The 14,281-nt window shown below is 37.0% G+C and overlaps 1 protein-coding gene across 4 annotated transcripts in view; it reads left to right on the top strand.

Annotated features, from left to right (window-relative positions):
* The window catches only part of MYO1D (myosin ID), a 384,944-nt gene that overhangs the window by 116,393 nt on the left and 254,270 nt on the right, over positions 1 to 14,281 (top strand). For all 4 annotated transcript variants that reach the window (XR_010133616.1, XM_031011723.3, XM_055388511.2 and 1 more), the window contains exons 11-12: positions 4,283 to 4,453; positions 10,925 to 10,995. Coding sequence is in view for 3 of the 4 variants with exons in the window: in XM_031011723.3 (XP_030867583.1) it covers positions 4,283 to 4,453; positions 10,925 to 10,995 (242 nt within the window). In the remaining variant the exon portion in view is untranslated. The remainder of the gene's footprint in view (positions 1 to 4,282; positions 4,454 to 10,924; positions 10,996 to 14,281) is intronic.

A 14,281-nucleotide genomic window follows, 5' to 3' on the forward strand; every position in this document is an offset into this window, starting at 1 on the left:
GCTTCAGAATCTAGTTTCTTCTTCCCCTTTTCCTCCTTTTTCTCCTCTTCTACTTTGTAGACTATATGGTATTTTATTGTCTTCAGTTAATGTTGTTTATATTCTCTGAAACCTACACATTAAAATACTTGTTTTACTTTGCATTTTCTTGTGTATTACACTTCAATTATCACCTCTACTCTAATCAATCTTTGGGAACTTTTGTATTTGTCAGAGGCAAACTAATCTGGTAAGATATAGCTGGAAAGTATAATGGGTGCACAGTGCAAACCACAGAGATCAAAGCTAAAAGGCATGACTTGTTTGGTTTTTAAATTTCCTGTGATAAGACCTTCTGTTTATGATAGAAATGAGACATAGTAATTTTTCTTGTAAGTTTGTATTTTTAAGCAATTTTGAGAATAAACTTGAAAAATACAAAAACTTTTAAGTTTCTGTAGTTTGAGTTTATATGATTGTTCATCCTCTTGCCAGAGAATAGAAATGAAGCCAGTATTTGTTTTTTGTTATCCAATATAATAGCAGCAAAAAAATATTTGAAATACTATATTTAAATGACTTTTATCTTCCTTCCTACCTTTCTATTTTCTATTTCCTCTCATTCTGAAGTAAAGAGACAATGATATAACAAATAGCTTTCCCGCCTCAAAATTGTATCTGCCTTCCATCATGTGTTAAACGTTAGAATACCATAAAAAAGTTGCTCAGGTATATTGGCATAAATTTTACCTATCTGCATATAAACCAAAGGGCTATTTTATGTAAGAATTATCTATAGTTTGACTTAAATAATGAACTCTCCTAATACAATTAAAATTTAATTCAATTCAATTAAGTGTATATGAAGCTTTCTAAGAATGAAACTGTTGTATAATACACGGTATAACTGAAGCTTGGATTTTTAATACCAAATTTAATCATAAAACTTGTTATTCAAATGTGATTTCAAGGTACTAGTCAAAAATATCCTTTCACAATCAGAATATCAAATTTCACAGACATAATTGACAACAGGGTAAGTAATGCAGTGGACTGTTCCAAACATCTCAAAAAGAATCAAGAATCCCAAAATGCAAAAAATTTTCGCTAAATAAACCAAGAACTATTTGTCCTAGAGGGAGCAGAAGGCCAACTCCAAGGTAACAGTTACTTACTACATGGCAGATCCCCCCACAATTAGAATCTCTATTCTGGGTAAAACCCCAAACTTCTAAACATAGTGATTCTTTTTAAAAGATTTTTTATTATGGAAAATTTTAAACACACATTAAGAAGACAGACTATAGTACAGTAAACCCTATATACCCATCACCTGGCTTTAACACGTACCAGTTGATTGCCAGTCTTATGCCATCTGTACTATACCCACCTACTCCCAGATTATTTTGAAGCAAATTTCAGATATCACATTATTTCATCTATTCAATTGGGTATCTATTCAGTAAATATTTCCATGTATTTCTCTAAGAGAGTTTTACAAAAACCATAATCACAATGCCATTATCATACCTAAAACATTAACAAAAATTCCATAATATCATAAAATATCCAGTCAGTATACATGTTTCATATTTCCTTAGTTGTCTTCTGGTTGTTGTCTTGCAGGTTAAATTTGGATCCAAATAAGTTTCTTACATTATGATTGATTGATAGGTCTCTTGCATATCTATAGATTTTCTCCATGTTTCTTTTTTTCCTTGAATGATCTCTCTTTGCAATCTTGTGTTGAAGAGAATGAGTCATTTGTTATGGAGTTCCCCACAGTCTGGATTTTGCTAATTGCATTCCTCAGGTGCCATTTAATATGTTTCTCTGTTTCTTGTATGTCCTGTATATTGGTTGTTAGATCTAGAGTCTTGATTGGATTCAGAGTCAGTTTTTTTCCACAGCCCATTTCATAGACTGTGTGTGAACTTCCACCAGGAGGTTCATAATGTCTGGTTATCTGGTACATTCACTTTTAAAAGCTTTCGATGCTGTAGTTTGCAAATCATTTTAACTATTGAGAACTTGATACTCAAGCACAAAGCTGTTTTATCTGGAGTGGGTATGAAAGGCCAGAGCCCCATGTCCCTAAGCTACCCCATCACAAGTCTTCTGGCTCCTGGTATCCCTTAGGAAACCTTACGGGAATGCCAAGTTGCTGGAAGAACTTAGTTTGAAAACTACTGGTTTAAGCAATGTTTGAAGCAGTATTAAACTTACAAACTGAAAGTTACTAGCAGAGACCAATAGCTTTTAGTAATATAATTGGGATTTTAGGGAAGGTAATTCTTTAGTCCCTGGGGCAAAAGACTTCGTCTTTAATTTCATAGTCCCGAAGTCTAAGATGTCAACTATTAATATAGAGCTCCTGCTTTTTGAGTATTTTTAGGATTTTTTTTCCAAAGATGGAAATAACTTTTCTCCCTAATTAGAAATGTAATAAATGCCCATAATGAAAGTAAATATTTAGACCTAAACTGCTTCACCTCAGTACTACTGAAATTTTGTGCCAGCTAATTCTTTGTTGTGGAGGCTGTTCTATGCATTGTAGGATGTTTAGCAGCATCCCTGGCCTCTACCCACCAAATGACAATAGCACCCCTACCCCATTTTGACTAGAAATGTCTCCTGATATTGCCAAATGTCCCGTGGTGAGCAAAATTCCCCCTATTTGAGAAACTTTAGTTTAGACAAGTCAGAAAAGTATAAAAAACAAAGTAAAAACTACCCAGTTTACAGGTTTCAGTCCATAAGATACAGAAGAGAACATGCAAGACTAGAAATGGAGCTAAAAGCCACGTACAAATAACTGGCATAAAACCTTGGATTTTAAAGCATGAAATGGGAATACATGAGTCACTTAAATGGTCTATTATGAGTATATAGACCTTATAGAAGGTAATGGAGACAGCAATCAGTTTAGGTAACTCCTGCATAAGATGGGACATAGCAACATTAAACTGTGTGATCATAAGCTGCCCCTCTTTGAGATGTGCAGCTTGCCTGAGTTGGCCTTTCTTTGTGTGCCTTCTGTGTGTAGTGATAGGTACATTGCAGGCTGTCAGAATAAACAGGTGTGGCAGAGGATTGTTGGACAAACCTTGTACATGTATAGTTGCTGAAAAGCCAGAAGTTATTTATAACTTCATTCAGCTTGTGGAAGTAAAGGAAAAGCTTTTTCTTATCTTTTATAGATATTTATTTCTCAGAATTAAATTCTTTATATTATGCCTAGAAAAATGTCAAAATTCTACTGAATTTTTTCAAATTGTTCAAAATTCTATTGAAGCTTTTTAACTTTGGGGAAACCAAAAGAAATGCTCTTTTGGATTTTAGTCATTCAGGGTCATGTAACTAAAAATGCAAGTTCTTTTTTTTTTTTTCCGTTTTAAGTGGAGTTTATTTAACACTAAGAGATAAAGGGTTGTTAACAAACACAATGACAAATGGACATCTGATTGGGATGAGGCATTATCCTGTACACATAATGTTGATATTTTTGTGTACCCTCAGTGCATAGCATTTACACATAGAGCCACTACTGCACAGCACAAGAGTATCTGAAGAGGCTGAATCAGAGTAAGGCTGTTTAAAAGACTGAAATTTTTTAGTATATATATTCTGTATGAAAACAGAACTTTTGAACTGGCAGGTAGAAGGCAACTCTGCCAAACACTACAGTTAAAGCCCCCACTTTAGTGCACAGTTCCACCCCTTCCATCTGCATGCATGACACATTAACAGTATTTAAAGGTAAACGAGGCACTTTGTGGCAACTGCAGCCATCCTTATGAACATATTGCACAAAATTTCTAGAACTAAACATTTAACTTGTACCCTACTTTTATAAAATTGCAAGTTTTGTGTAGTACCTTAACTTTATTATGAAGTAGTATATCAGATAATACTTTAAGGTTATTTGTTGGCCCTTTGTGGAAGGTCGACCTTACAGTTAATGGCAGGCAGATTGGTATGAAGGAGTAGGGTTGGGTGTGGGATCTGGAGGCAGGATTAAAATGAGTTTGTAATGGGAGAAATGGTGTCTACCTTATTATCTTTGCCTTGGGCTGTACTAATCTCAGACAGTGTATTTCATGATAGAAAGTTAACAAAGAAATTTAAAAATAAACCTCTGTTAGAATGTGTACTCTTTTTAGCGTAAGACCTCTTTAATGTTATTCACACATTTGACACCAAAGTAGTTTTACCTGAACTCCTGATACAAATGGGGACATCAGGGTTTAACCTGGCCTGGTCACTGTTCTCTTCAGAATTCCCTCCTTGCTGTGTCCTACAGATTGACTACTTCAACAATCAGATCATTGTTGACCTCGTGGAGCAACAGCACAAAGGGATCATTGCAATCCTTGATGATGCTTGCATGAATGTCGGCAAAGTCACCGATGAAATGTTTCTTGAAGCACTTAACAGTAAATTGGGCAAACACGCCCATTTTTCCAGCCGAAAGGTAATGTGTTTAATGACACCTTCTTCCTTTTATCTGTGAGGTTCTCCTTATTGTTTGGTGGAGTTCAACAACTTTATATGTTGGGATAAAAGAATGTCCCCTTTAATAAGAAAGAAAAGTCACAAACATTCATTAAATGATTTGTTGCTGTGGATAAATTCTGCCTCTCTGGTTTATAGTATGAAGAAATTGATAAAATCATGTTAATCCAGGAGAGGGAGCTCCAGACTATGCAATTTGGTAGAAACAGGAAAAATGAGCATGATTCTTTAGAAAGCATGATGTCATTTGTAACCAATAGATGTAGAGTCCTTGCTCATGTGCTAGAATTTTACTCCTGCATCTGATGATTCTGGCATGGAAAATAGCTTTTGTCCTTGACTTTTTACTGTAATCCTCAGTAACAAAATGTGTTGTGCACTCTGCTGTACTTCTTCAGATCATATGACTTTCTTGAAAACAGATTCTAGTTGTAATTCTAGTTATTACAGAGAAACTGATTCATTAAATAAATGGGTATCCTTTTAACTCTCCATTTTTCAGGATCTAAAAATGTGATAAACAGATCACATATCTGTAGTAATTGGTGACAATTGTGATTATCAGACCTTTGTGCTGATATGGACATATCATTTGCATGGAATATTCCATTTGCATGGAATATGTTTGCTATTAATATTTGTTCAAGAAATTTGTGTTAGAAGAGGAACACATCATCATCGCCCCTGAGACTTCCCTACACATAGTCTTGTCTAGTAACCATATGCTAAAGGGAAAACAGGCCCCTGCTCCTTTACATCCATAGAAAAAGGGGGCAAACATTTCTGCCTCTCCAGAGTTCCATATAAATCTCTGACACTGCCATTTTTTAGTGTGAATAAAGTCTATTTTCTAACTTATCTCCTTTGAAATTATGTAATCAGAACAGAGAAATTCCACAATTAACTAGCTAAAGCCCAAATCGTCAAGAAATAGATTACTAGCTGACATTTATTTTAGGCCAGATTTTTCTAAAATATTCTCCTTGGTCTGTTACTGAGGATTGATAGTAACCCTACTACAAGTTGGCTTTCAGATACTACAGTCTGCTCTTTCATGTTAGGGTTTTGGGTTAGAGGTACTGCTTCAGTCATTCCCTATTTACACCACAAATACCTAATAAGTGCTTCTCATCTTCCAGGTGCAATCCTAGGTGCTGGGGACAGAGTACTGGGCAAAGTTAGAAGTCACCTAAATAATTTAGAGTGATGCTTTTAAAGATGGCATGATTACATGGGCAAATGTCCTATCTTTGAGGGAAAGTTTATAAATGCCCTTTATAATCACAGTTCAGGTTTGGAGACTCACTTAGCACGGTGCCTACCAGATGGTAGACATTCAATCAGTGTTTGTAAAGTTGAATTGAATTGTTCCCAATCATGTCAAATAAATCTTATTTAAATTTTCATTTAAATTAGCTATGAGTCTCACACGAGAAATCAAATCCACCTCATTTTGATATCTTCTACCTTGGCCATTTATATACCTGAATTAAATGTGTCAACCAAATATTTTGAAATATAATATCATTCCTTTTTTTTTTTTTCTTTTGAGATGGAGTCTCACTCTGTTGCCCAGGCTAGAGTGCATGGTGCAATCTTGGCTCACTGCAACCTCCGCCTCCCGAGTTCAAGCGATTCTCCTGCCTCAGCCTCCCAAGTAGCTGGGATTACAGGCACCCGCCATCATGCCCAGCTAATTTTTGTGTTTTTGTAGAGACAGGGTTTCACCATGTTGGCCAGGCTGGTCTTGAACTCCTGACCTCAGTTCATCTGCCCACATGGGTCTCCACAAGTGCTGGGATTACAGGCATGAGCCACCGCACCCAGCCATGTCATTTGTAAGAGTAACTGTACATACTACGTCAGTATTTGCTACTGATTTGACATGAAATGCTAAATAGTAATTTGTCTGTGGAGAGGATTTTCTTTTTCTTTTTCAAATTTGTGGGAGCCCAGGTTTCCCAACTTTCAGACCAAGTAGCTCTTTCTTTTGGTATCCCTAAGACAAGTGCTGAGGTAGTGATTATTTATTTATTTATTTATTTTTATTATTTTAGATCTGGGGGGTGTACATGTTCAGGTTTGTTATGTGGATATATTGCATAATGGTAAACTTTGGGCCTCTAGCTTACCTATCACCCAGATAGTGAACATTGTACCCAATATGTAATTTTTCAACCCTCAGGGTTTTTCCAAAACCCCTGCTTTTGGAGTCCCCAGTGTCTTATTTCCATCTTTGTGTTCATGCATATGCATTGTTTAGCTACCACTTACAAGCGAAAATGTACATTATTTCACCTAGTATAATGGCCTCCAGCTCTACCCCTGTTGCTGCAAAGGACATGGTTTCATTCTTTTTTATGGTTGCATAGTATTCCATTATATATATGTATATCACATTTTCTTTCTATCCAATCATTTGTTGATAGACACTTAGATTGATTGTTTCCATGACTTTGCTATTGTGAATAATGTTATGGTAAACATACGAGTACAAATATCTTTTCGTTATACCTGGTAGTGGAATTGCTAGATCAAATGGTAGTTCTATTTTTAGAACTACCATTTAAAAGAAATGTTTACATTCTTTGAGAAATCTCCATACTGTTTCCCATAGAAGTTGTATTAATTTACATTCCCACCAACAATGTATAAGCATTTCCTTTTCTCCACATCCATGCCATCTGTTTTTGACATTTTTAGTAATAGCCATTCTGACTGGTATAAGACAATATCTTATTGTGGTTTCAATTTATATTTCTCTGATGATTAGTGATGTTGAACATTTTTTCAAATGTTTGTTGGCTGTTTGTATTTCTTCTTTTGAAAAATACCTGTTCATGTTCTTTGCCTACTTTTTAATGGGGTTATGTGATTTTTTTGTTATTTAGTTATTTGAGTTCCTTGTAGATTCTGAATATTAGTCCTTTGTTGGAGGCATAATTTACAGATATTTTCTCTGATTGTGTAGGTTGTTTGTTTACTCTGTTGGTTATTTCTTTTGCTGGGCAGAACCTTTTTAGTTTAATTAAGTCACATTTGTTTTTGAGGTCTTGGTCATAAATTCTTTGCCTAGGCTAATGTCCAGAAGAGTTTTTCCTAGGTTTTCTTCTAGGATTTTTATAGCTTCAGGTTTTATATTTAAGTCTTTAATTCATCTTAAGTTAGTTTTTGTGTATGGTGAGAGACAGGGGTCCAATTTCATTCTTCTGTATATGGCTAGCTATTTTTCCCAGTACCACTTAGTGAATAGCGTATGCTTTCTCCATTGTTTATTTTTGTCAACTTTGTCAAAGATCAGTTGATTGTAGGTATACAGCTTTATTTCTGGGCTCTCTGTTGTGTCCCATTGATCTATATGTCTATTTTTGTACCAGTTCCATGCTGTCTTGGTTACAATAGCCTTGTAGTATAATTTTGAAGACAGGGTAATGTGATGCCTCTGGTTTTGTTCTTTTTGCTTAGAATTGCTTTGGCTATTTGGGCTGTTTTTTGGTTCTATATGAACTTTAGGATTGTTTTTCTAATTCTGTGAAAAATGACATTGGTAATTTGATAGGAATTGCATTGAATTTTTAGATTGCTTTGGTCAGTATGGGCATTTTAATGACATTAATTCTTCCAATCCATTAGCATTGTATGTTTTTCCATTCTTTTGTGTCATCTATGACTTCTTTCGTCAGTGTTTTGTAGTTCTCCTTGTAGAGATCTTTCACTTCCCTGTTTAAATATATTCCTAGGGTTTTCTTTTGTGTGAGTGTTTGTGGATATTGTAAATGGGATTGAGTTCTTGATTTGGTTCTTAGCTTCAGTGTTATCAGTCGTGTATAGAAATGCTTATTTATTTTTGTACATTGATTTTATATCCTGAAACTTTACTGAAGTTGCTTATCAAGTCTAGGAGTCTTTTGGAAGTCTTTAGGGTTTTCTAGGTATTAGATCATGTTATCAGTGAACAGGAATTATTTGACTTCTGTTTTCCAGTTTGAATACCTTTTATTTCTTTGAGATAGAGATTTTTAAAATGTGTTCTTCTTTGGGATTTTTACCTAATGAAGAAAAGAAATGATCAAACTATCAAAATATTTTAATCACTGTGAACTGTTTATTACATATGCTATTCTGTGTGTTGAGCTGGATATTATCATTTGCTACGGGTTACTGATTAGCTAGACTTATTGGCATGTTAAATTAGAGGTTTCTGTCTTGTAACAGTTATTTCATTTAGGGACTACATTTCTTCTTCCACATTAAAGTTACCATGGAGAGACAGGCAAATAATCCAATAAAGCATAAAATTATTATTTAAATTATTAATATAAAAAGTTAAATGATAAATACATAACTGCTATTACCAAAAAAATAAAGGAAAATCTAAAACCTGCTGTGTTCAGATCAGTTCAACTTTGCAGTATCCAAATGTAAGAATGTTCCATTAGTGTAGACATCTCTTGGGTCCTTTTCCTTAAGGGGTTTTATAAATAAAACGGTTTGTAAAAGGGGTTAATAAGAGAGAGAACAGAAAAGGGGAATTAAGTATTTTGGAGACTTCTCTGTATGGTAGATGCTTTGTTCTCAATAGTTCATTTAATCCTCAGAACAACTCTCTGAGATAAGTAATTATTAAAGAAGTCAGAGTGAGTAGATGGTAGAGGCAAGATTTGAACCATGGAGGTCTGACTCTAATTTCCTGTAATTATTCACTTGTCAAATTAATAGAATACATCTTTCAGGTTGAGATTATTTGTTATTGAACATTAGAACCTAAGTGGTTTTTGTATATTTCCCTAGGAAAATTTATTTATTTATTTATTCATTGAGACAGAGTCTTGCTCTTGTCGCCCAGGCTGGAGTGCAGTGGCATGATCTCGGCTCACTACAAGCTCTGCCTCCCAGGTTCATGCTATTCTCCAGCCTCAGCCTTCCAAGTAGCTGGGACTGCAGGCGCCTGCCACCACGCCCGGCTAATTTTTTGTATTTTTTTAATAGAGACGGGGTTTCACTGTGTTAGCCAGGATGGTCTCAATCTCCTGACCTCGGAATCCGCCCGCCTCGGCTTCCCAAAGTGCTGGGATTACAGACGTGAGCCACCACGCCTGGCCTCCCCAGGGAAACTTTTGTGGACTCTCCTAGACTATGTCTGCTTAAGAAACTGTAAGATTCCAAGTGATTCTTAACAGGGCAGACAAAGAAGTCTAGATGCTACTGTAACAAGGAAGATTGTAGAAAGTCATAGAGACCTCCACAGCCATATAAAAACTGCCTTCCCATAAACTATTCCTCTTCAGGGAGAAAAGGAGCTGCAGAAGCTTTATCTTCTGTGAAATGATAGTCCTGAACTGGAGTCTCAGTTTAGCAGACAGATGAGCCAGGCCTCCGTGTACATAAGAGAGCACAGATGTTACATTCGATTCCAGGAGTCCTTTCCAGGGGTACCACTTACTAGCTATGTGATCTTGGGCCAATTGCTTAACCTCTTTGAACCTCAGTTTCCATGTGTGTAACAGAGAGATTGTTGTACCTTATATGTCAGCATTGAGGACTGAATAAGATGTATATGCCTAACAACTAGTAAGCCTTCAGTATGGTCCTCCTTAAGTCCTCCTTCAGTATGGTCCTCCTTAAGGAGGAGAAAGAAACTCTATCAGTCAGGGTAGGCTGGACTGCATGAAGATAGTAGCTAAATTTTGTTTGGTTTGGTTTGGTTTTTGAGACAGGGTCTCGCTGTATTGCCCAGGCTGGAGTACAGTGGCCCAATCTTGGCTCACTGCAGTCTCTGCCTTCCATGGTCAGGTGATTCTCCCATCTCAGCCTCCCGACTAGGTGGGACTACAGATGCATACCACCACGCCTAATTTTTGTATTTTTAGTAGAGACGGGGTTTCACCATGTTGCCCAGGCTGGTCTTGAACTACTGGGCTCAAGCAATCTGCCTGCCTCAGCCTCCCAAAGTGCTGGGATTACAGGCCTGAGCCACCATGCCTAGCCTGTAGCCAAGATTAAAGTGTCGTAAGATAATAGAAGTCTATGTCTCTCTCGGGGACCCAAACTTCCTCTATCTTCTGACTATTCCATGCCTTAGGGACTACTCTCTGCATCCAACTAGTGGGAGGAGAGAAGAAAGCACAGAGGGGAGTCATTCACTTTTCACCAGTTTGGGCCTAGAACAGCCACACTTTACCTCCATTGTCCAGAACTTGGTTACTTGGCCATATCCAGCTGTAAGAGTGGTCAGGAAATGTAGTCTAGCTGTGTGGATTTCTAGTGAAAGTTTAGTCTTTATAATACATAAGCCATATTTTTAAATCAAGCCCCACACAATGTGATGTCATAATTTGTGATATTATCATCATTTCATATTAAGCTGGAATATATTTTTAGGAAAGCAAAAATGTCTGTTTTCAAAATAATATCCTTCTTGATTTCTTAGCTCTGTGCCTCAGACAAAATTCTGGAGTTTGATCGAGATTTTCGAATTCGACATTATGCAGGCGATGTAGTGTGAGTATCTTACCTTGGTACCTACCATGATTTGCATGCCGCCTCACTTTAGAAAATACAACCAGGAAAAATGTAAATTGGTTTTATATTCATTTGCATGTTTTGGTCATTTGATATGTCAATATATTTTAATTTGTTCAACTTAAAAATGGCATAGCTTCATTCATTCCTTGCTTTTCAACCATTTATTAAGCACACACTACTTGCCCATGTACATTTCGTACAGTTCCTGGCATAGTTCGTGTTCAGTAAGAATCAGCTGGCGGGTCAATAAATCATGGAAGTATATTAAGAACTGGGATAGAAAGATGGATAAGATGGTCTTTGCCCTAAAGAACCAACAGTTTAGTGAAGAGTATAGGCATGTACGTCCATCAAAGGTCACTATAACGAAGAATGGAAACAGTTAAACTAGAGAAGCACAGGCATTATACGAGCAGTGAGTAGGAATAATTAACCCACTGAGAGGGGTATAGAGAGGTCTTGCTGGAGGAAGTGGTATCCAAATTGAGTCCTAAAAGTAAAAGAGGGTTAGTCAGGGGAATGAATTAGGAAGAGGGGAGAGAAAAGAGAAAGCTTTCCAAGTAGAAGAAACAGCAGGCATAAAAAGGCCCCTAGGTGAGAATAACTCCTGTACATGAAGATCTGCAAATAGTTGGGTAACTGCATAAGCAAAAACCATTTTTGCTACATTATTTTCTAAATATTATTTAAAAAAGTAAAACTCTTACTAGCCGTATTTTTATTAACAATACAATAAAGTAGAAATTGATCAGAAAGTATAACTAAAAATTATAACTACCTTAGTACATTAGGTTCCAAGGGCTGCTGTAACAAATTAACCACGATCGGTGGCTTAAGTCAACAAAAACTTATTCTTTCACAGTTCTGGAGTTCAAAAGTTCAAAATCAAGATGTCAGCAGGGCCACACTCTCTCTGGAGGTTCCTGTAGAGAGGAGTCTGTTCCTTTTTCCAGCTTCTAGTAGCACTGGACATTCCTTGGCTTGTAGCTGCATCACTCCAGTCACATTGCCCTCCTCTTTGTGTGTCTGTGTTAACTGTCCCTCTGTGTCTATCTTTTTTTTTTTTTTTCTTTTTTTTGACATGGAGTCTCGCTCTGTCACCCAGGCTGGAGTGCAGTGGTGCGATCTCAGCTTACTGCAACCTCCGCCTCCCAGGCCCAAGCAAGTCTCCTGTCTCAGCCTCCTGAGTAGCTGGGATTACAGGCGCATACCACCACGCCTGGCTAATTTTTGTATTTTTAGTGGAAACGGGGTTTCACCATGTTGACCAGGCTGGTTTCGAACTCCTGACCTCAATTGATCTGCCCGCCTTGGCCTCCCAAAGTGCTAGGATTACAGTCATGAGCCACAGAGCCTGGCCACTCTGCCTCTATTTTAAAGTGACATTTCATATGGTATGTAGGGCCCATCTGAATAATGTAGGATGAGCTTCTCCTCTCAAGATCATTAATCACATATTTTATGATATAAGGTAACATTCCCAGGTTCCAGGGAATTTGATGTGAAACTTTTGTTGGGGCTGCATTTCTTAGCCTACTATATTTATTATGCCTTTACTGTCCACTGAACACTGCTCCTCATCTTATTGTTTAAAGAACTCTTTTTCTTAGTTTTTACATTAGGAATTCTTTACATGTAATCCATTGCAGGAAGAGATTAAACAAAAAAAGGTAAATGATCTTCTCTATAAATGCCGAAAAGATGTTTGAAGAAATTTTAATAGCTGTTCCTGATTTAAATTAAAATTCTAGGACCATAAAATAATATGGCTCAAAATTATCACACCATCTGTCAAACTAACCATTAGTGATGGAATGGCACCATTTTCCACTTTTTCTGGTCCTGTTCCCAGGTTCCATAATACTGAAGAGGGAAGATCCAGTACTATACAAATATCTCCCACTAAAAATCCAAGCCTCACTTACAGGGTACTTTCATACCACTCAGAATGACGCAAATGCAGAGCTGGATAGAGGCCTTAGAGATGACCTAGACCAGCCACTTCGTTTTACAGATGAAGAAACTTATGCAGAATGAGTAAAGTTCTTACGCAATGCCACATAGCAAATTTACAGAAGAACTGAGACAATAACTAGGTTTCTAGACTCCTAGTCTAGAACTTCAGCTAACCCTTTTGAGGGATATTCAATGCCTCAGACTTCCTCTTCACTTCTTAAACTCTTCAATCCTTTTCTGGATTTTTACTGAGTATCTTCTATGTGCTCAGTACTTCATAAGGTATGGTCTCTGCCCTCAAAGAGCTTGCCATGTAAGATACATATGTATATACATGTATGTATGGTTGTATGTGTTCTTATTTATACACATGTAAACACGCATATATACACATAAACATTTATATACATGTATACAATAACAGTGGTCTAAAATAATTGCCATATGAGTAATAGCAATTACTCATTTGGAATTTAGAGTAAGGAAATACTTCCAGGTTTGTGTGATAAACCCAGGAAGGCTGATGCTGGTCTTTGAATGCTAGGAATTATTCTTATAGGAAGAAGTGGGAAGGGTGCTACAAAATATTCAGGAAATAGCAACTAGGTCCATCTGATTGGAGTGTATCCTTTTTTGTAGCACAGAGAAGTAGAACTATCTGGAAGAGTAGCTTGAGATCAGATCACAAAGGTTCAGTCAAAAGTGACTTGAAAGTATTAAGAAGACCTAGGTCGGGGCAGGCAAGGAAATAATTTTGGGTATGGTAACCTTAAAGTACCCATGGGCAGCACAGCCTGAAGGAACTTTCTTGCAGGATTAAATATGTAAGGCAAGGAATCCAGGTTAGAGATCTGAGAATTGCCTATACTGATCTGATTGTCAAGGGAGAAAACAGGCACGAGAGCAGAACTGTAAGGTGTAGCTGTGTCTAAAGTTCCTATTTGCTTAATCTCCTAGCCTCTGTCTTAATCACCCAGAGTCGTCAATTACTTTTATAACCCCAAAAATGAATTCACTCCTCCTAGAGTCCATGCCAGTCACTGGAGTAGTACAGTTCTATTCCTACTCTTCTCACCAACTGCAATCTTAGCTGGACTTTCAAGACCTTACTCATCTCCCTTCCAAACCATCTATACTGGCCTCCTCATTCTCTCTCCAGAGCACCATGCATGTGCCTGCTTTCGTCACTCCATTTGATCTGTTTCCCTGTGCGATCTGCCTGCCTTTTTCTCCTCTGCTTATCCAATTATTACCATCCTTTGCAGTTCTTCTTGGAATCTTTTATCCTACCCTCAACATTGAGTGA

This window comes from Gorilla gorilla, chromosome 4, assembly GCF_029281585.2.
Source record: "Gorilla gorilla gorilla isolate KB3781 chromosome 4, NHGRI_mGorGor1-v2.1_pri, whole genome shotgun sequence".
Lineage (NCBI taxonomy): Eukaryota > Metazoa > Chordata > Mammalia > Primates > Hominidae > Gorilla > Gorilla gorilla.